Below are 21830 nucleotides of genomic sequence, written 5' to 3'. Positions count from 1 at the left end.
CTCATGGCATTGGATTATAAGGCAGACACCAAATGTGACACGTTCTTCCACTAAACTGTTACATGCTGTCAAAAACAGCAGGGGCGGTGGTAGCGTAGTGGCATGCAGTAGCCTGGAAAGTTGTGGATTCACAACTTGTGTGTGTTCAATTAAGTGCCCTTGAACAAGGCACTTCACCCCAAGTTTCTCTGTGGACAATGTAGTCCCTGGTGATAGAATGGTCACTTTGGATGAAAAGTCTGCTAAATGAATAAATGCAAATGTAAAAACTATCACATGCTTGTATAGGCCTATGTTCCTAACATAATGAGCTGGCAAAAGCTGTTTAAGAAAGCAGGCTGTAGTTAATGACAGATATTAATACACACAACCATGTTTCTCTCTTCAATCTTTTATTCTTAGAATATGTCTGTCTGTATATGCACACTATATTTAATATACTATTGATTCCACATTGATCATACATAACTCATAATTTTACATAATTTCCAATGACATAAACAAAAAGATTGTTTAAAAACAGAAACTAATTAAGAATAGGCCTAAATGGCAAGTACAGTCAAGCCCCAAATCATTTAGTCACAATCATTCAGTCATTTTGTGTCTGTTGGGAAGACAGACGCCACTTCTCACATTACTTCTGTTTGTCAGACTCTGTCCAGTCGAATGCTGGAATATTCCGTGTTCTCCTCTGTGTTTATCTCTTTGGGGGGTGGAGTAGCTCTGTTTCCATGGTCGACAGTTGAGTAGGTCACATCCTATTAAAAGATCCAATAAAGTAAAAATCAACTTATGCACACAGACACACATCTCTGTGTGCAGATGGACATGGAAGTGTGTGTGTGTATGTATCATGTGTCTTATGAGGTCTGGTTGGTCATACTCCGTCTGCTCTGACGCTGGCATATTCCGTGGCCTCCTCAGTGTTGGCATCTCTGGGTGCTACTCTGGCTGTGTTCCTATAGACTACTGTGGTGTTAGTAACATCCTAGAGACACAGACAGCAGAGTGAATGACTTTTGAACACATGCACATGAGTGTAGCTGATTCTCCTCTAATCTCACCCCCATTATGTTATTCATCTATGCCTGTGTTTGCATTTAGAACTTGCATTCAGAACAAAGGATGTATGTGTGTGTGTGTGTGTGTGTGTGTGTGTGTGTGTGTGTGTGTGTGTGTGTGTGTGTGTGTGTGTGTGTGTGTCTGTGTCTGTGTCCATGTGTGTGTGTGTGTCTGTGTGTGATGGTAAGTTAGTAAGGGAGATGTTCACCTCGTTCCGCTGTTGTTCCTGCCCTGAGTGTTCCCCTCTGCTGTCTGATGGTTCATTTCTTCTCTCTTAGAGGGCAGGATAATAATAATATTTGTTATCACGTGTACATTATTTGTTATGTGGATGTATTATCATGTGTATACAGTAACCTCCAGAATTATTGCCACCTTTGGTAAAGTTGACAGATATATAAAAAAAACTAGAGGTACCGCATAGCGTTACAAAATATGACCGCCGCTCAGTCCTGTACATCCGTTCCGCGAAAATAAATCACCCTTCAATTTGTCTCCATCTTTTACTCCATCCCCCACTCTTGAAACTTTTGTGTATGCTTGTTTGGCATGCCTGAGTGTGTGTGTGCGGCTGCACAGAAAGTAGCCTACTGGTGCTGAAAAGGTGAATAGATTGTAGAATAGCCAAAGAAGATGTAGCATTGTTATGAAACCTTTAAAATCTCTAAACAATCACAAGTAGGGCAGTTCATCACAGTTCATCCATTGCAACTGGATTGATGAAAGGTCACTTACACCTAGGCTACATTGTATTTGGGAAAAGCAAAAGCTATCAGCATAATGTTATTTATTTATAAACAAAAACATCTCTGTCAGTTCCATGCCGTTTTCAACAGCTATCAAAAACAAATGTCATTTTTGGATGGATGGATTTTTTGTGAATGTTTCTTCTTCTACATAAGATTTTAGTCATCTTTAGTTCATGTGATACTTTATTGTCAATGCACAAATTAAGTAACAGTAGTCTGAAACGAAATGCTGTTTTACATCTAACTAGTGGTGCAAATAACTGACATGTCCAAATGGGCCTTGATGAAATGCGTCGCTACTGTTCATACACATTTTAACGGGCCAAAGTTGAAGAGCTGTTGTCCGTTATTGTTCGTGCAAATAAAGGCTGATTCATGTTCCCTTGCATTGTGTAACTGAGGTCCATGGCTAGTCTGGCTTTCACCAGACCAAGCTCAATCTTTTAAGAAATCAAAAAATAAATAGCGGGCAGATCAGGCTGGGTTCACCCAGCCTAGTCCATAGGCACCCGATATTGTTTAATTTTCCGATTGAGACATCCACGCTTTGGCTATTGTAAATGCAAAAATGCATCAGGGAGTTATGGCAAAACTGTAACTAACAAACTAGATCCTAATAAAAAGCTGTTAGCTTCCCTAAGCTACAGCTAGGCTTATAAGGTAGGCCTATTTACAACATGCTTACGCCTTACAGTATCAAGCGGACTTAAACTGCCATATCGTGGCGAAAAGTTGTAATAAAATTCACGCAGCTCCATGAGTCAAGGAAAGCGCGAATGAAGTAGCCACTTCTAAATGGGACCCACTACACAGTATGTATCAGACCGGTGTAATGTTGGTAAATCTTCCATTGCACAGAATGATTTTTGTAGCACGTGCAACAAATGACAGTCGAAAGATACAATTACAGTGCTGCTATCAATTTACCTGGTATAACCGCATTTATAGTTTTCTACAAATACAATCAATCAAATTGGCCTCCATCACTCAACCTACGCTAACTGTAACATTAGGTCCTTATTGATATTATAAGATTAACGTACCTGCAGTAAAAACCAAGCATGTCCGATAAACATCCTCAGATTTATTTCGGCTTCAAGAAGAAATGGGAATTACAATTCATGTGAACATCCTCCTATCCTTATTAGACGTTCTCTGCGGTAAACTACAGTCCTAGGAAGCGTCCATTGTTTTTCCAACCCACTTTTAACTTCCAACAAAATTACGTCTCACTGCAACGATGCGCCATCTAGTGGACAAACGACTACTTATCGCCAATACTGGAAATGCAGCCATGATGGCTTTCTTTTAATCCTACTGAATTTGTAATTATGTATCGGCTGTTCTAATACCGATAGTATGTGTGTGTGTGCATGTGTATATGTGTGCACCGCCATCTACAGGTCAATGAGTGTACACTAAATGTACACATAACCTAATTTTTCTTAGACCCCCCCCCATGGATGAAATTCTACGAAACTTGGCATACCCCCAGAGAATGCCAGGTCAATCATACACATAAAAGTTGGTGCAGTTCTGAACATCTTAACTGAAGATAGGGGCGATTAAAGCAGAATAATATTGCATTTTCATTTTTTACCGGGGGGGTGCAAATCACAAATGAGTGATTATGGGCCAGGTTGATGTGGGCCCTTGAGACCAACATACCATAAAAGATTCTTCATCCTCGGTGCCACGGTTCAGGTAGTTATTTAGGAAAAACTGCTTTTTTTGCGGTTCGGGGGGCCCAGCACAGGGGGGGGGGGGGGGGGGTGGCCCCCAGGGACGTATCATAATAGGCCCCCGGGGGCGGTCATAATAATCTTTTGGGGATTTATTGTAATCTCACAATGAAAACAATGAGGACAAATTGTGATGGTAACCCAGATAGCAATTTCCTTTGGGCCGGATCCGCATAAAAGCCTTTAGATCCGCCTGTAGCGGACATACGGTATCTGACTGTGGGCCAGGTCTACTCCCGATACAGGTTTCAGCTCTGCTAGCAATGCTGTTTTATCACCGGTTTACAGATTTGTCCCAGGTCCAATTTCCGCAACTCAACTGGAAGTCAGGAGATGCGTTTAAAATACAAAACACTGATTTGGCCCAAACCTGTGATACGGATATGAGCCGAAAGACCATTTTTTCACAGCAGACCCAGGTGGTAATGATATTAATTAAGGTGCTGATTCTAAATTGACTGTCCTTTCCCTACCTCATTGTCAACTGGCTGCTAAAGAAAAAAAAGGTATTTTGGAATGGCACACATTTAGAAATCATGGGGGTGCACTATGTTCCCATGGCCACTTCATTTCTACAGTAAGGCTGGAAAAGAAGATATAGTTGGCTCAATATTGATCATATGCTCGTTTCATTATTTTTATTATTACCTAGCAGTGGTAAAAGTAGTCAATTGTTGTTTGTATCAGATCTAACAGTGCTATGAGACAACCCCATATTCTTGCCACGCATGCAGAAGTCCAAGCAGTAATGTTAATCAAGGATCTTTGGTTTGCTCACTATCAATCTTTTGACATGATTTGCCAGCCTGGGGTTGGACTAGGACAGCCCAACTTTTCAAGGTAGTATCTGCTTTTTATCTCTGTTGGTTTATTCAGAGACAACAACAAGCAACCGAGCGATTGATAACTTTAATATTATTTTCCAGCAACAACAACTAGCTTAACTTAAGCAAAACAGCTATCACAATAACTATTTTGGAAAAAAACAGTGATAACGCTAACAGGATCACTGATGATAAAAAACGAGTGTAATTGTGACTTAGCCTATTTGCAAAAAGGAATAAATGTGGAATTAACACGACTTAAACTTTGTCTGGGATTGCACTTCTACAGCCAGGTTGTTGAATAAAAAAAATAATAAGACACTTATGTGTAACGTTTTTTTTACCCCCCTTGTGTTTGTAGCCTAGCTAATGTTTATCAGTTGAGCTGTTGGGAAAACGTTACGAACTTTAGCCTGGGTGAACCTATAACGAACCTGTTAGCAAATGTGTAGCAAACAGATTTTTCAGGATAATTAGCCCTAATTACCAATCACATTTCACATGTCAAATAAAGCCGGCTGATGTCTGATAAACGGGTCCGTACCACACACAATAAGCGGACCCGTATTGCATATGATAAACAGATCTGGAACACGTCAGTAACACAGACTACCATTCGGAACTGGGCCAGTCTTAGCCCTTATTGGTACCAGACCAATTTTGGACCGATGTGCGTTTGGACGCCGGATCAGGTCCATTATGCAGATCAGTCCCGGACGTTGTGGTAGGTGTGGCCCAGTTCCGTCCCAGTGTATGTTTGCTATCTGGGAAGAGAGGCAAAAAAAATCAATAAGAACCACTGTTGGAGAGTAACAGAAAAAGGTATAATCTTGGGGTAACTAAGTCCCCCCCAAAAATCTTCAAATGTGCCCTCACTGCTAATAGACTATTAGAGATTTACAGGGCATGCAGGTGGGTTTGGCATACATAGAAGAATGACTATACTGAAAAGAACCCCATGCCTAATGCGAATTATGGTAGAGGGGCTGCTATATTGTGGGGGTTGTTTTAATTACCAAATAACTTGGGAGCCTTATTAAGGTGCATGAACACCAAGAAAAACCTGTACATTTTCAACGGAAATCTGTCAATATCTGCCAAGACACTAAAAGTGGGTGAATCAGGTGAATGAACCAAAACAAACATCCAGATTAAAACAAAAATGGTTTGCTGAATACAAAATCAAGCTTAGGCCATTGCCACATCAGTCCCCTGATCTAAACTCCATAGAAAAACAGTGGGGTGAGTCAAAGAGGAGAATGCACAAGTGTGGACCTATAAATCTGGAATTTGGGGAGATTTTGTAAAGACGAATGGTCTAAAATTCCTTGCTTTGTATTGTCCAACTTTATGGGGTGATAGGAGAATATTAAGAGCTGTTTTATTGGCAAAGGAAGGCTTAAAGGATAATTCCGATATTTAGCACTTTGAGTCCCTTTTCTGGTTTGTTTTGGATGAACTAGAGTGGTGGACACTGACATTTTGACGATGGGACCTATCTCGACTTTTCTGACTCGTTTTGAATCGCCTTTGACTACTTCAGTGGCTACCTACAGGCATGCACAAACATGTCCTTAAAACAACCCTTGATGTTCGTTTTCAAAACTGTGCAACTCACCGAGTGGTTAGTGGTGTTCGTTGATGTTCCAAAACAAGTAGCGTAGCGAAATACAGTTTCTGTCTTGTTTTATTTGCCAGTTTGTAAAATCCCTTTGATTTCTGTTGGAAGACTCATTGCACGTTGATATTACTGCGCCACCGGAAACGGAAACAGGGGCTGTTTACATTTGGTTGTAGTCTTTCCGCGAGACCTTCTTTTACTGTCTATGCTTTAGACTCAAATATTGAGCGGAAGTTTATACATGGTTGTGAGGTGTTTTAAGGACATGTTTGTGCATGCCCATAGCCAGCCAGTCAAAGGCAATTCAAAACGAGTCAGAAAGCCGAGACTGGACCCATCGTCAAAATTTCGGTGTCCACCACTCTAGTTCATCCAAAACAATCCGGAAAAGGGACTCAAAGTGCTAAATACCGGAATTATTCTTTAAGAAGGTATTATACGTAGGGGTGGCATTAATTGTGTGTAACATGTTAATGCCATGTATAATATAATTTTTGCTGTGAAAGTATTTTAAATATTTAAATGAATCATTGAATAATCAGCATTAGTGATATTAAAGTTCAAAAACTCTTTTATTATTATTATTTTCACTGTTCAAATAATGGCCATAAGAATCTATGATATGACCTAATATGCTGAGGAAATAAATTCAACAGTGCTTCGGGAAGAAGTTTTTTTTCACATACAAGGCATTTCAGGGCACAGATATAACCTAAGGGACACAATGAAAATAAATTAACACTCCCCTCAATGTCAACACTTATTTCTTTGCATTGATGTGCGACTATAGAGTTGATGAACTCCGGTGATATGCAAATTACTTGCTGCAGACATTGCAGAGGACTTTATTTTCAACACTTTATTTTTATCAACACCATCAGGCCATTTTTTAAAAGTAAATGTTCCAATCAACGATCCAGGCAGCACGTTTTCTTCTCTCTCCTTCATTTTACAGTCTAATTTTTACTGACCGGCTCGGGGTCAAAGGTCATACGGAATCGATTAATCTGCACTAATTTTTTTAATCAGTTATTTTTTCTCAAATTAATTAATCGAAATGAATCAGTTATTTTGACAGCCCTAATATATATATATTTCTTTATGAGATTCTTTTTTTCTCTGAATAAATTTGCTTCCCTTCAAAATTGGATTTCCTCATTGTTTTCATTGTGAGATTACAATAAATCACCAACAGATTATTTTCTATACCTGTTTTTAGTCAACTTTAGCAGAGGGGCCAATAATTCTAGAGGGTATTGTATAAACTATTACTGTATACATCATGTGTTATCATGTGTGTGTTAAAAGGGCTATTCCAAGAACCTGGGTCAGTAATTAACTCAAAGGTTAACTTAAAACTTAAAGGTCTACCATTCTGAGTCACAGGTAGAGTAAGCGATGTTGGATGACGTCACATTTGTTTATGTTTATGTTTCTTAGCAAACTCTTCTGTCCAAGACAACTTTACATGAACTTGCATAATATTTGAACCAAAGACCAAACTAAATACACCAGACAGGTAGCTCACTCCTCCTCTCAGTGCTCCTTGAAAAACTCCACAATGTGTTTTGTTATTGTTTAGAAGACAGGCTGCCCCCACTTTGTTTTCAATTGACGGAGCTAGGGCTGTGTAAGAAAACCATTTTTTAATAGTCTTCTATTAGAACTAGTAGAACTAGCAGATCATGAGGAGATATTTGCTGAATGTTACTAATAGTTGTCTGTTAGAAATCACTGAGCATCACTCATCCTACCTTTAATGTAGCTGAGCTTATCAGTAATCTACATTCTTGGAATAGGTCCCCTGTGTGAATGTTTATGTGTTTACTTCTGTATCTCCAGCAGGTGACTGCAGCTGTTCCCAGTATGCCCACCAGCAGGATGATGATAATCAACACAATGCTGCAGGATCTGGCCCATGATTCTGCCCCTGCCCCCTCACTTTCTCCTGCTCATGAGAAAACCCCAGACAGCGACACCTTTATATTATATATTAAGATAATTAGGCAAAAATCAACATGTAATGAACAAAAATGAAACTGCTTACCTTTAACAATGAGTGTGATTGTTCTTTCATTGCTTTCAATCACACACATGTAATCTCCCTGGTCCTCTTCAGTCAGGCTAGATAGAAGCAGAGATGCATTTCCTGGAGAACTGTCACTGAATGTCTGGACTCTACCACTGTAACGCTTCATTTCTTCTTGGTTCAGATCTCCAGTCAACATATAAAAATATTTCTTGTTAATAAATTCCCACTTAATCTCTTCCAGTTTGATCTGCAGGTCAGTACAGGAGCAGGACAGGAGAACAGACTCTCCTGGGGATCTGGTGATGTTTTCATCTTTAGGTTCAGATAATATACAGCCTTCTCCAGCTCCTTCTCCTGCTCATCAGAAAATATCAGACAATGACACCTTATATTTTGACGTTATAAGCGAATATCTGTCGTGAATATAAATTTGTATGTAATGTGCTTAAAACGGTTAGAAAGTGACTCTTAACCAAAGTAGTAATGCTTAATGTTAACCTGTGTCGATTTGCTGTGTGTTCAAGTTGCCTAGGCATTAATTGTCCTTGTGAACTTTGTATACAGGCCAGCCGTGGCCTACTGGTTAAGGTTTCAGGCTTGTAACAGACGGGTTGCTGGTTCGATCCCCGACCCAGTAGGAAAAATGTGGGTGGTGGAAGTGGTTGAGCACTGCTCTCCCATGCCCACATCCACGGCTGAAGTGCCCTTGAGCAAGCCACCTAAGGGCTTCTACATACTCGACGCACCCGACTGGTAGCGCGACAACGTGACGTCAAAATGACGTATATCTTGCTGGCGTGCCAGGATTTAACCCAGGTAGCGCGAGGTAGCGCACCACCAGAGCCCGTTTACGGAGAGCCGGATCACTCCCTATTAACTCCATTATACCTGCAATCTGTTGCAGTTCCGCTAGGGGCGATCACGAATAAGTGCAAAAACAATGGGGGTCTAATGGAGCTAGACGGCTAAATTTGTCTCGTTCACCTGGTTGTTGTTGAGAAATTGAATATTTGATTGTGGTTTCTGCAAGCTCAATATGCATTATAGGTCAAAAGTTGAATGAACGAGTAGTCACGTCCTTTCGATTCGTTGTTGCCCACAACACACTAGCTTTCTGCTAATGAATGACGTCATTGACGCATTTGAAAGGCTTTTTAGAACAAATAAGTGACTCAAAAAATATAATACTTAGCGGTTTGTATTTTCTCTGCCCCCTCTTTCGATTGCAACATTCGAATTTCTGGGTAAAAAATTATATCCCGAGAAAAGTGGATTTGAGGGGTACAGCTCCATAGGCCTCCATTCATTCTGCACTTATTCGTGAGCGCCCTCATGTGGAACCAGAAGTGGAACTGCAACCAGTTCAGAAACCGGAAGTTTCCCGAGAGTGGCGGTTCTCCCCTTATTAGACATTAGGCGTGTTCGACTTGAGGCAGATCTGTGCAGATCTGACTTGATGTGATGCATGCTGGGTTGAACACAATGCATACTGGGATGGACGCAATGCTTGCTGGTTAGAAATTCTGTCCGACTTCTGTCAGCCGGGGAGGGACTTACCACCGTGACACCATGTCACATGACCTTAAAATATCGCGGGAGTCTTAGCCTGCAGACAGATCTTGCAGTTGCCTTCCACGAGCTGCACGAGCTAAAACACGCCCTCATGACGTCAGTTCAAAGACGTGATAGGGCCATTTGGGAGGAATGTCCTCATGACGACGGGAGTCTCATGCTACTTCCTTATGTTGGAATATGCGAAAATAAACAGAAATCGAAGGGATACCTTCTTATACGTGATTTCTGCAACAATGGTAGGCTAGCCTACTGAAAACGTTTGGATATTCTGTTATTTTCTGCTGTTGGCTTCTCCATGGTCCTCGCTTGCGCCTCTGCGTGTGTGACTGATCTGCCCAGTCGGATCTGCCAGTCTGTTTTCATGCGTGACAACGCTCCCCTGCACACAGTCGGAGATGACTGCACCATCAACATGAAATGAGGTTCCCGTTTGAATGAGCGTTGGTTAGGAAACAGCTATTTCGGACTGCTGAACAGAAATCACGTAGTGTCATATGCATTGCACTGGCTAGGTCGCCATTAAAGCTATTGAATAGGCTACTTAGCTAGCCTAGAAATCTAGACGCACCCTAGCGGCGGCAAATTAATTTGCTCAGCCTGTACGTCTAGTAACAAAGCATAGGGATTTCTATTGGCTGACGCCGTGGACGTCATCCAATCACAGTGCTCTATTTTGTTAGAGAGTCTTAAGGCGGGCTTAACAGGATGACGACAGTCCTGCGATGGTGAACAACAAGGAAGGGGCTATGGCGAACGAAGAGCGGTTGTTTGAATCGGCGTTGGCTTCAACTTTGGAGGAGTTGGACTTGTGCTTTTCTTTGAAAGTTGAGCAACACAATGCACTTAAGTCATTCCTTTTGAAGAAGGATGTATTTGCCGTTTTGCCGACCGGATATGGTAAAAGTTTGATATATCAACTTGCTCCGCTGGTGGCCAAACGGATGGGACATCCTGCTCTTTGTTCTGATTGGTCGTAGCGCTGGCCTATTGCATGCCTAGGCAGTTTGAAAGACAATTCTCTGCCCGCCCCTTGGGTTAAGCAAGGTGAATGGGTCGATTCCAGACTATACATTTCAATGATATAGGCTGGCCCGCCAGGCTACTACTTAGCGCCAATCATTGGAAGACAAGGAGAAAGTTAGGTTGAAGAGGGAGACGAAACTTTATGGTATGTGAATGCAAAACCGCACCAGTCATGTCTATGGCCGTATCTACCATAGAGGTCGCCTTTCTTTCTTCAAATTTCGTTTCATTTATTAACTAAAAATAGCCGACGAGACAATCAATTATCCTTGCACCAACGCACAGTCACGCTACACGTAGTTGTAGAGCTTTGTCCTAACTAACGAACGCAACACAGTGTCTCATGCAGCTTAAATAAACTTCAATACCCACAAATCCATTGTCCAAAATAAATAATCGTCTGACCTGAACAAAGGCTGACTTCAAGGCCTACTTAAAATGTTATGCTGAAATTCAGTGGAGTTGCAGCTAGCTAACCTGCACTGAAAATTAAGCTATATTACAGTTTTTTCCAATCGCTAACAAGCGCTTACCCATACTTCAGATACTTTTTCTAAACTCTTAACACAGACTCACACCTACAAAACACAACTGGCCAAATGGATAATTTTCTTCTCAAAAACACATTTTGTTAAATATACTACTAACACATCTTTCTCTGCACACACTAACTTTACCAAAACACTGGAAATCTGACTCAAAATTAAATTATTCTGTCAAAGAATAGCACTTGTTTTCACTTCACAAGGTACATGCAGTCAATCAAAGTACAACAGGTTTCAAAATACTGGCTATTGTTGACATTACAAAAACTGCATTGACTTTTATGTTTCAGTTTTACAGGTATTTGCATGCAATTTTTACACTAAATGTCTTGGTTGGGAATTTTACAGGTATTTGCATGCAATTTTTACACTAAATGTCATGGTTGGGAATTTTACAGGTATTTGCATGCAATTTTTAAACTAAATGTCATGGTTGGGAATTTTACAGGTATTTGCATGCAATTTTTACACTAAATGTCATGGTTGGGAACTGTATGTCCACATGTTATGTTCACATTCAAAAGCCTTTTCCCTTTCCTTTTACTGTTTACTACAGTAGAAATACTGTTTACAGTATGATAGAACAGAAACAGTTTTGCAGTATTGCAATGCTTACAGTGAACAAAATATCCATGAAACACACAAGCATTCTGAACAAAAAAACAACAGCAAAAAGCCCAGATAAAAAGGGGGAGCTAAAAAAAGGACAAAATTACTGTATCTAATCTCTGCGATCTTCAGGGTTACAGGCCACATGTTTTCATCAACATCGCATTGATTACATGGTCAATGATAGTGGCACAAATTTCATCACTAACAACAGTTCTTGCAGCCAAATGGAATGCCACCATCACGCATTCTTACACCTTTACCTTGCCCTCTCTTTGGGCCTGCTATTTTCCCTGGCCCTGCTCCTCTCACTGCTCCTGCACCTCTCACTGCATCGCTTACTGGGCCTGCTCTTCTCCCTGGGCCCCTTGCTCTTATTCTTCCTTGTCCAGACATTACAGTGTTTGTCTTTTTCTGTTTCTCTTTCTAAAAACATTACTCCTCAAAGTCCTCATTTTACTGTGTCAGTGTAATAGAAGAAAATAACCCCTGCCACTGAGTCTAAGCCAGACTGGAATCAGCTGTGGTTTGCCCAATTTACCCAACATAAATCAGTTGTGTGTAAATTATTGAATTGTTTGTTTATTATCAGCTGAGATATATTGTTTTTGAACTGATATCATTGCAGAAGCAGAGGTTTTTATACTGTATCTAAGGTTTGGAATATTGTTTTTGCTATTGTGGGATGTTGTGTGTTAACATTCGTAAATACTGCAAAAACAATCCATAATTTTGTTGGGAGGTATAGCTTGTCTGTTAAGAAAATGTAAGCATTGTGGAAAGGTGTTCACTGACTGCATATCGTGTGCAAACGACATGAAATGTGTGAATGGTATGGCCACAAAAGACCGATGCTGTGCTAATTGTATTTAGAGTTTTGAAAATGTGACAACTGGTTGGACAAACGCTTGTTAGCGACTGAAAAAAACTGTAATGTTAGGCTATAGATATCAGAGTCTGGACCAATAGTAGCATATCGTTATACTAGATAGTAGATAATAGTAGATATTATCTGTGGATATTATGGATATTACAGGGCTTAAATTTCACTGCGGGATTGCGGGTATTGCGCATAATTTGTTCAAGTCCCGCAACTCTAGCCATCATAATGCGAGAAATTCCCGCATACACTTTTACAGCCTGTCTGATGACGTTAATATAGCCTAATCATTAAGTGGCGTGAATGCGGTGCTATTGACCGGACTGATCAACTACCGAGTTGAATTGAACATAGCCTCATGCAGACGCACACACACACGGAGAGAGAGAGAGAGAGAGAGAGAGAGAGAGAGAACAACTTTGCGTTTACGCAAATAGGCTACGCTACCATGGCAAACTTTTACATCTGGAAAGAGCTCCTTGGTAACTATCCTGCTAGCTCAGTCAGGTCACGTCAACACTTGATCCCAGAAAGATTGTCTTCGACATGTTAGTTTTTTCAACATTTATTGTATCTAATGACATAGAAAACATAATGATTTGCATACACATACCGCACTGTGCACAACTTTTATTCACTAGCGACTATAGCCTAAAACCGTCAGGTTGAAGGGGGGTATTTTCTTAAAGTGACAGGCACTCAATTACACCTACTCATCAGCAATGTGCACTCAATTGGACCTACACACCACATTAAAGATATGCCTAAGTGTTATAGGTTAAACGTCAATATGAGGCATTCAAATTACTAAATATGTTTAGCTACTAGTAATTACTAGTAAAATGCTATACTTTAAAAAAATGCATTATTAAATAAATACACTCTATATGAATTCAAAAATATATGATAGAAACATATCACATAAGCTATCATTTTCAGTGTGTGTTTGTGTGTGTGGAGAGAGTCAAGCAGAATCTAGGATGTCCACTGTTGTGAATTATCCCACTACAGTATATATTACTGATGACGTCAGGGTGGTGGGGGCCCCAAAATCAAACACTTTTTTAAAAAAAGTATCGAAGTATTGAAATCGCAATTCTTGACTTGGTATCAGAATCGACCCCCCCTCCCCCCCAAATTGTGTAAATCCCCCCTACATTAATAACCTAAGGGGGGAATTCCCCCCCATTTTGAAAAATGAATTTTAAGCCCTGTATTATCTAAGCATGATATTGATTATTGGTCAGTTATTTACACAGGAGACAGGAGGAGGGAAATCAGGCAGAATGGTGGAAATGAGGAGAAAGAGTTAGGAGAAGAGAGGGAAATAATAGGCAAAGGGCCCTCACAAGTGAGTGAGAGTCAAGATGTGACACTCACTGTGTCAGAAGGTACAAGCTCTGCAGCCTATGACTCTGCAATTTATAAATGCAACATTCTGATGAGAAGCAGAGCATTCTTAATTAAAGATGGAGCAGAGATCAGTATAAATGTCCTCAAAACCAATTGGAGAAAAGGCTCTTGAAATATACAGGTGCATCTAAAAAAGTAGAATATTGTGGAAAAGTGTGTTGGTTTAAGTTGTAGATTGTACATGTTGTAGAAACATTTGTCCAGTTTATGCCATACGGCAAAATGATCATGATAGCCTTTACATTACAGCCCTCTATGGTTAAGTCTTTCATAGGCATATCTAGGCTACTTTGCTCTTTTATAAATGTACCATATGCCTAATAGGCTGTTTTTCTAAGTGTGATTTATGCTATAATGTATAAATTATATGGGTAAGGCTATTTGTACCCCTGGTACAATTAGCAGTATATGCTATTCGTACCCTGGTGCAATTAGAAGTGAATTCTCGTACCCCGGTGCACACAGCAATGTGTCCTATTAGTACCCCGTCTGGTACAAATATCAGTGTATGCTATTCGTACCCCGGTGCACACAGCAATGTGTTCTATTAATACCCCGTCTGGTACAAATATGTATGCTATTTGCACCCCATAAGTATGCTATTTGCACCCCTGTGCATTTAGTCTGGCATATTGATCACACAATGTAATAATAATAATAAAAAAACAAGTAACATGTTTTTTTGTTGTTATGTAACATGGTGTGAATAGCTCAGCTAATAGACACTCTGAATAAGGTATGCTGTTTGCATCAATGTATAGTTAGAAGTGGATGCTATTCGTACCGTGGTGTATATAGGTACCTTCTGAGCCTACGTCATTACGTTCACTGGAGGCAAAACAAACCATCACCTCAGCTGGGAAGCTAAACGAACAGTCATATTCGGGAGGCTAAAGGTTATCATGGTCTCATCTTGCTGTGCTGTCGGGTGCCAGAACCGAAAAAGTCATCGGTTAAATTTGAAATAAGTAGGCCTAGGCTACAGTTTCCAGGGAGAACGTAGTTTAATGATTTATACACCCTCAGCTTCTCCTTACTGTAGACACTCGGTTTTTCAATAATGTCCGGCCATTCAACTGATGGCAAACCTGTCTTTCCAATCACTGACGGTATTGGGTCTGTCAGGATGGTCCCATCTGATAATGTAGCCTTAATTTTTTCAAATAATCCTCCCGATCACGTACACTGAGTGTATGTACGTATTGTGTTATATCGTTACACATTTTAGCAAAGATGTTAGATTACTGTCTGATTTTAGCCGCCTCACTAGTACTATTCAAATAGCCGCCTCACTATCCAAACGATTGTTTCTGCCTCCAGTGACGTCACGCCCACCCGAATGTTTATGTTTTCACCACCGTTGCGAAGGGGTCTATAGTACTGTATGCAATTTACACCCTGGTGCATGAACTAGCTAATTGTTGCAATCAAAACTTCCGTTTGAGAAACGATTTCTTGTTCAAATTGCGCGTATGTGTTCACTGAACCAAGATTATCAAAATAAAACCCAACTTTTCAATCTAAAACTTAATCTGAACAGATATTATTGCCGAAACCTTTCAGAATTCTTCACTTTCTGCTGACGAAAAAACGAATGTCCGCCATGTTTTTTGTGTACATGAGCAAAGTCTTTTTGTTGTTATGTCACAGGGTGTGAATAGCTCAGCTGTGTGGCCAAAGCTATTCATACCAGGGGTGTAAATAGACACTCCGAAATTATATTTATGTCAATTTATCAATTCGTTTCCGCAATATTCACCATAAGTCATCATGGACCCCCATAGCATTTCGTGGGGGGCAACATTTCTATCAACACCCCTGATCTCGGTATTTGAATCCTGGCTACGGCCTTGGTCATGTCTCAAACTTCAGCTCAGTTTTGTGGTTTTATGCTAGCCATTTAATTATAAGCCCTACAAGTGGAAAAGACATTAAAAAAAACACCATGCATATGTGCATATCGGGCAAGAAGTTAAATTTATCCTATTGTATAACAACTCAGTCATCTTCTCGTCACCCAATGTCACATCTTCGCATTGCTAGCCTACTGGTTGGTAGCTCATATGTAGGCCTGTCTGCATGCCGTTGTAGGCAAGAAAGAGACATAATCAGTCTTGACTGTCATGAAAGAGCGAGCCTTAAAGGACAAGTTCGGTATTTTACACTTAAAGCCCTGTTTTCAGATAGTTTATGATTAAATAGAACGTTTAAGATTGAAATGTGGACACATGCTGCTGTCCTGAGAATTTTCGGTTTCTGTGGTAGCGCCCCCCCTCCTCCAAAACGCTGCATTGGTGCACTGGAACAATCCTTCCTAAAACGCATTAAACTTTCGTTTACAAAGACGTGAAACTCACCGAGTGGTCAGGGGTGTTCGCTGATATGCTCACACAAAAATCGCTGCAAAAGATGCTTTCCAACAGGTGTTTACCATGCGTTGTAAAACTGTGGAGCTATTTTTCCAAACGCCTCACACCCGTACATTCTTCCGTTGAGAGCTTGGATAATAGACACTTCAGCCCAGTTGGTGGCGATAATGCACCTTACACCGTCTTGCCAATTACAAGAAAACCACTGGCATTTCATTGACTACACAGAAGAAGCAGAAGATCGCTGTTGAAGTATTTTGCAACAGACAGCTAAAAATGAGGCGATTTTGTGCAGTTCCGAATTGTGGGAAAATTCGTAGCAAAAAAAGTTGTCACAGACTTCCTTTCAACGATCCAGAAAGGCTAAAGTTGTGGCTGGAATTTCTGGGGTTGGATGTGAGCACACCTGTTGAAAATCTGCAGAAAGCTGATCACCGTGTCTCTGCGGTCTGCATTTTACTGAACTTCGCTGGAGGTCGAAAGAAATCGCCCAAAAAGCTCTTTCGCCTGAGAAATACAGCGGTTCCCACATTACCTCCTGGGACAACAGAGTTGGAAGAACTTGGGGTAAGGTTGACATTTTGTAATGTAACGTTTGTAACAGGCGGAAAATGAACTTATTTGTTGTCCATAACCTGTCATGTTCACATCATAAGCCTAACACTAAATCTAGCCTACATGAATAATTTGGCTACATGAATAATTTGGCTAATTTGGCTGTGGAACTTTCATGATGAAAACGTAATGATTCACGTAGGCTATCATTCACATCGTGCAAGTTCCAAGACATTTTAGCATTAGCCATGGTTGGACGTGACAATAATTTGGATAGTGTAGTAGCCTACGATACCGCGACTGCATAAGACTACAGAAAGAATACAAAGAACCCCATATCCGTTTCCGGCAGCGGAGTAATACCCTTACCTCACAGCACATCCAATACAAGTCAATGGAGTTGGACAAAAACTACGATAAAACCTGTTGGAAAGAATCTTTTGCAGCGATTTTTGTGTAAGCATATCAGTGAACACCCCTGACTACTCTGTGAGTTCCACGTCTTGCTGAATAAACAAAAACAAAATTAAATAAACATGAATAAATGTTGAAGGTTTGTAATGTCCTGTACTATTTGCAGACAGGTCTGTTTTTGTGCATTCATAAATATACTGCTATGTTCAGTTACGGGGACGCTGGCGAGACACGCCGCTCCGTCTGGCATCATGTTTTTGTTTGATTTTATGTAATGTTCGTAATTTTATTTAATGTCATGTCATTTTTGTTATTGATTTGTCTAGTTAAATGTTGTTTCTCTTCATTTACGTTATTTTCAAAAGTTTTCGTGTTATTCTTAGCTCTTTTACTGCTTCCAAGTCGGCTGATGTCGTTAGTCCATTTGGAGCTTGATATGGCTAGCTGGGCCTCTATCCTTCCATCTATCCGTGAGCGGTGCTGCACTTGGTCGAGGGGATTTCTTGGGACAGCTGGACCAAGGCTAGGCTACTCTGCAAAAGATCTGCTGTAGCCGCCGAGCTGTTGCTAACCTGCGAGCTGCCGTGCCAAATGCCTGGAGTCTGGATTGAGCAGATTAACGTTAATGTTACGACGTTGAAGAACTCTGCATTCTCATGGAGCAACAAACTGTCGTTGTCAACAGTCCACCGAGTTGCTGATCTGCAAGATCGCCCCCGATTTTAGACTGCTTCCAGTGATCTCCAGACTGCAGCCTACAAGGCCAAAAGTTAACGTAAAACGGCTTGAAGACACTATGCACTATCATTGCCATTGGACTGATTTGGACAAAGTTAGCACAGACTTGTTTTTTCTTCCTTTCTTATTTATTTATTTTATTATTTGTTAATTGTTTGTTTGTTGTCTGTCTTGTATGTCAACCGTTACGGTACAGATCCACTTGTACTTCACTTCATTTTGTCGTGTCGCATTCCACTCTAGTCCTATGGGTGACGTCAAGCGACTTTAACGCGCCCGCAAAGCATTCCGGGAAGGCAGCGCTGCATTTGAAATAATGTCGCGCCTCAAAAAGCTGGCCGATGCCCAGCTTTATGCAAATTAATCCGTTGAACGCGAGGCGACTCTCCAATGAAAGGATGAGGTTGTAGGTCCTTTGTTGTACCACAACGGTGCCTGTGAAACTTTGGTTCCGCTTACAAGACAATAATGTCCAGCATCTTTTGTCTTATGTGTAAATGTCTAGCGTGTGCTGATTATTATTATTATTATTATTATTTTTTACTGTGTTTACTCTGTAAAGCGACTTTGGGTGCTTTAAAGGCGCTATGTAACAAATAAAATGTATTACAGTTTTTTTTTCAGTCGTTAACAAGCGTTAGTCTAACCAGTTGTCACATTTTCAAAACTCTAAACACAATTAGCACAACATCGGTCTTTTGTGGCCATACCATTCACACATTTAATGTCGTTTTCACACAATATGCAGTCAGTGAACACATTTCCACAATGCTTACATTTTCTTAACAAACAAGCTATACCTCCCAACAAAATTATGGATTGTTTTATTTGCAGTATTTACGAATGTTAACACACAACATCCCACAATAGCAAAAACAATATTCCAAACTTTAGATACAGTATAAAAACCTCTGTTTCTGCTCTGCTTCTGCTACCAAGCGGTTTTATCCTTGTGAAGTGAAAACAAGTGCTATTCTTTGACAGAATAATTTCAGTTTGAGTCAGATTTCCAGTGTTTTGGTAAAGTTAGTGTGTGTAGAGAAAGATGTGTTAGTATATATTTAACAAAATGTGTTTTTGAGAAGAAAATTATCAATTTGGCCAATTGTGTTTTGTAAGTGTGAGTCTGTGTTAAGAGGTTAGAAAAAGTATCTGTATGGGTAAGCGCTTGAAAAAAAAACTGTTATTATTATTATTATTATTTATGAGTAAAGCTGACGTTTCACTGCATATTGATTTTGAAAAAAATGATTAGTGTGGATACTTGTGGATACAAACAAACACAGTTTTACTCATCGATAAATAACTTTTGTTGGGAGTTTACATACAAACACGAGCAAAACATTGAGGCCTTTTATGAAGAGGATCATAACCCACTCGATGGAAGATCATGTAACACACACTATATAGGCTACATGTGTATGATCCAAATCTATTAAGACATACTTTCCATCTATTACACACACACACACACACACACATGCACACTCTTAGTATGACATATTAGAACTCACCAACAGTGACTTGCAGAGCTGTGTAAAGCACACAGAGGCAGAGCTTCATCTTCAGAGGAGGTTTTGACACAAAAGACACAATCACACAAACATCACTGACTATATCACTGACATGTTTGCTACTTCCTCTTCACAAATGGACACACTTCTGTGTCTAATTCACTGTTGATTGGTTGTTCACTTTTGCATGTATTCCTCTGATGGCAGAAAGCCATCACTAAAAACTCAATACTTTTCTCTGAGGCGAAAACTGAGTATGATATACTGCTGCTTTCAGCTGCTGTTCTCTCTACATCGCTTTGGTTGAAATGTAGCTGTTTGAAATGAACTTCCTCCTTCCACCTCAGTGTTCATATCTTCAGTTGCATCATCTGTATGGAGAGTAACTGTTTCTTTTTTTCTTAATCTACAAAAAGATGACAGCTATTCCAATCCACAAGTCCACTTGTCTTTTGGCTTATTTATATGTCGATAGATTGTGTATTGAAACCATGGCTGCCATGGCTGTTTCTCATATTAGCTTTGAGCTAGGAGTACGTTCTTCTTTCTCTTCCTGTCTTTCTCGGATAAACACACAACTCATGTCCAGAACTCAGAGAATCACAGACAAACACATCAGATGTGTGCACACACACACACACACACACACTCTCTCTCTCTCTCTCTCACACACACACACACACACATAACACACACACAGGTTTGTTGTGCAAGACAACATTATGGGTGTACATATTGAGAGTATGAGGGGACATGAGATATATCCTTAAAAAACGATACAATTATCTTAAATTGGACATATTCAAACATTTTTGAAGGGATTATTTTAAAACTTAAAAGATGCAGATATTAAAAAGCTGGGTGTACATGCACACCACTGCACACACTCACAACCCCTGCTTACTGGTAGCCTAGACCCAAAACTCCAGTGTGACAGTCACATAATCTCTTATTTTGAAGTATTTTGGCTATTTTCAGCTCACTAGCAACTCAGCATGGCAATTAATAATGATCATTATGACTTGATCATCATCATGATCATTACTAGTCTTAAACAGAACAATATCGACTTTGTTTTACTTTAGTACATCAAGTCGCTTTTGAGTTATCTGTTGAAACCTGTCTGTTTTAGCTGTCACACTAATACACCAGATGTGTTAAAGCAACACAATGTAGTTCTTTTACCCTAAAATAACAGCTTCAACCTCATTTTGATGCTACACTGACTTATAATACTTAGATTAGCATCTCTGTCATTGCCCAGTATTGCACTACAGTATGTAATGTTGCAGGTATGGAGCATGACTATTTTCTCTCCATCTCTTTCTGCAGCCTTAAGCTTTACTTTTATGAGTCATCTCTTTGGCTGTGATAAAAAAACAAAAAAAAAACATCAGATGACTCTTGTCAGGGCACACAGACTCCGGACAGGGAAGTAAATTCTAAAACATGTCAGGATTTATTTCAAAGGAGCTAACGAAGGAGTAATAAGTCCTAGCGGGTTTTACACCCGGAACACACAACAAATCCAAGGTTTTAATGGTAATTTTGATACCATAGATTTAATAGAGACCCAGTCAGACCAATAGTATGAAAAATCAGGAACAGAGTTTATTTACAATGATGCGCATGAAAGGAGAGACAGCATGGCATCACCTAAAGATCCATCAGCTGCTCTAACTAGACAAGGAAATAGTTAGGGTTTAAGTATCCTTCCAGGCTGACGGGAGATGGCGTTGGTCATCCCATCTCACGTGGACTACACTGAATGAGAAATGCAGAACATTAAACCACATATTGGAATATTGGACATAATGTTCTATTCCACTTTCTCTCACAAGTAACTAAAGAGTCCAACGCACAAAATATCTGAAAACATAACTAAACAGGATCCAGAGGGGTTGACACACACACACAGGAAGAGACCAGGAAGATGCCAGGAGCAGGTGTGGGGGTGAAATAGGAGAGGAATTCATCTTCTGGGTAGAGGAGTCCGGCTGAGGAGAAGACACACTCAGGTGTCCTTTGCCATCCGAGATGAGAGCAGACCATGGAGGTATTGGAGCAGACAGACAAGAGGAGACGGGGTTTAAATCAGGAGAGAGTCTGATTGGACACAGGTGCAGGTCAATCAGGCAAGAAACTCAGGGGAGTGATTAGTGGGC

At 40.2% G+C, this 21830-nt stretch overlaps 1 protein-coding gene across 1 annotated transcript in view; it reads right to left on the bottom strand.

Annotated features, from left to right (window-relative positions):
- Positions 1–375: 375 nt before the first annotated feature.
- LOC121697138 overlaps positions 376–21830 on the bottom strand; it is a 45209-nt gene continuing 23754 nt past the window's right edge. The window contains exons 3-7 of the mRNA XM_042078466.1: positions 8046–8384; positions 7827–7949; positions 1271–1335; positions 884–988; positions 376–758 (exon numbers count right to left, since the gene is read on the bottom strand). Of these exons, the coding sequence (XP_041934400.1) occupies positions 648–758; positions 884–988; positions 1271–1335; positions 7827–7949; positions 8046–8384 (743 nt within the window). The 3' untranslated portion in view covers positions 376–647. The remainder of the gene's footprint in view (positions 759–883; positions 989–1270; positions 1336–7826; positions 7950–8045; positions 8385–21830) is intronic.

The sequence above is a fragment of the Alosa sapidissima genome, chromosome 22 (genome assembly GCF_018492685.1).
Source record: "Alosa sapidissima isolate fAloSap1 chromosome 22, fAloSap1.pri, whole genome shotgun sequence".
NCBI classification, from domain to species: domain Eukaryota; kingdom Metazoa; phylum Chordata; class Actinopteri; order Clupeiformes; family Clupeidae; genus Alosa; species Alosa sapidissima.
The sequence above is the reverse complement of the archived record's forward strand: the minus strand, read 5'-3'. Positions and strand labels throughout refer to the sequence as shown.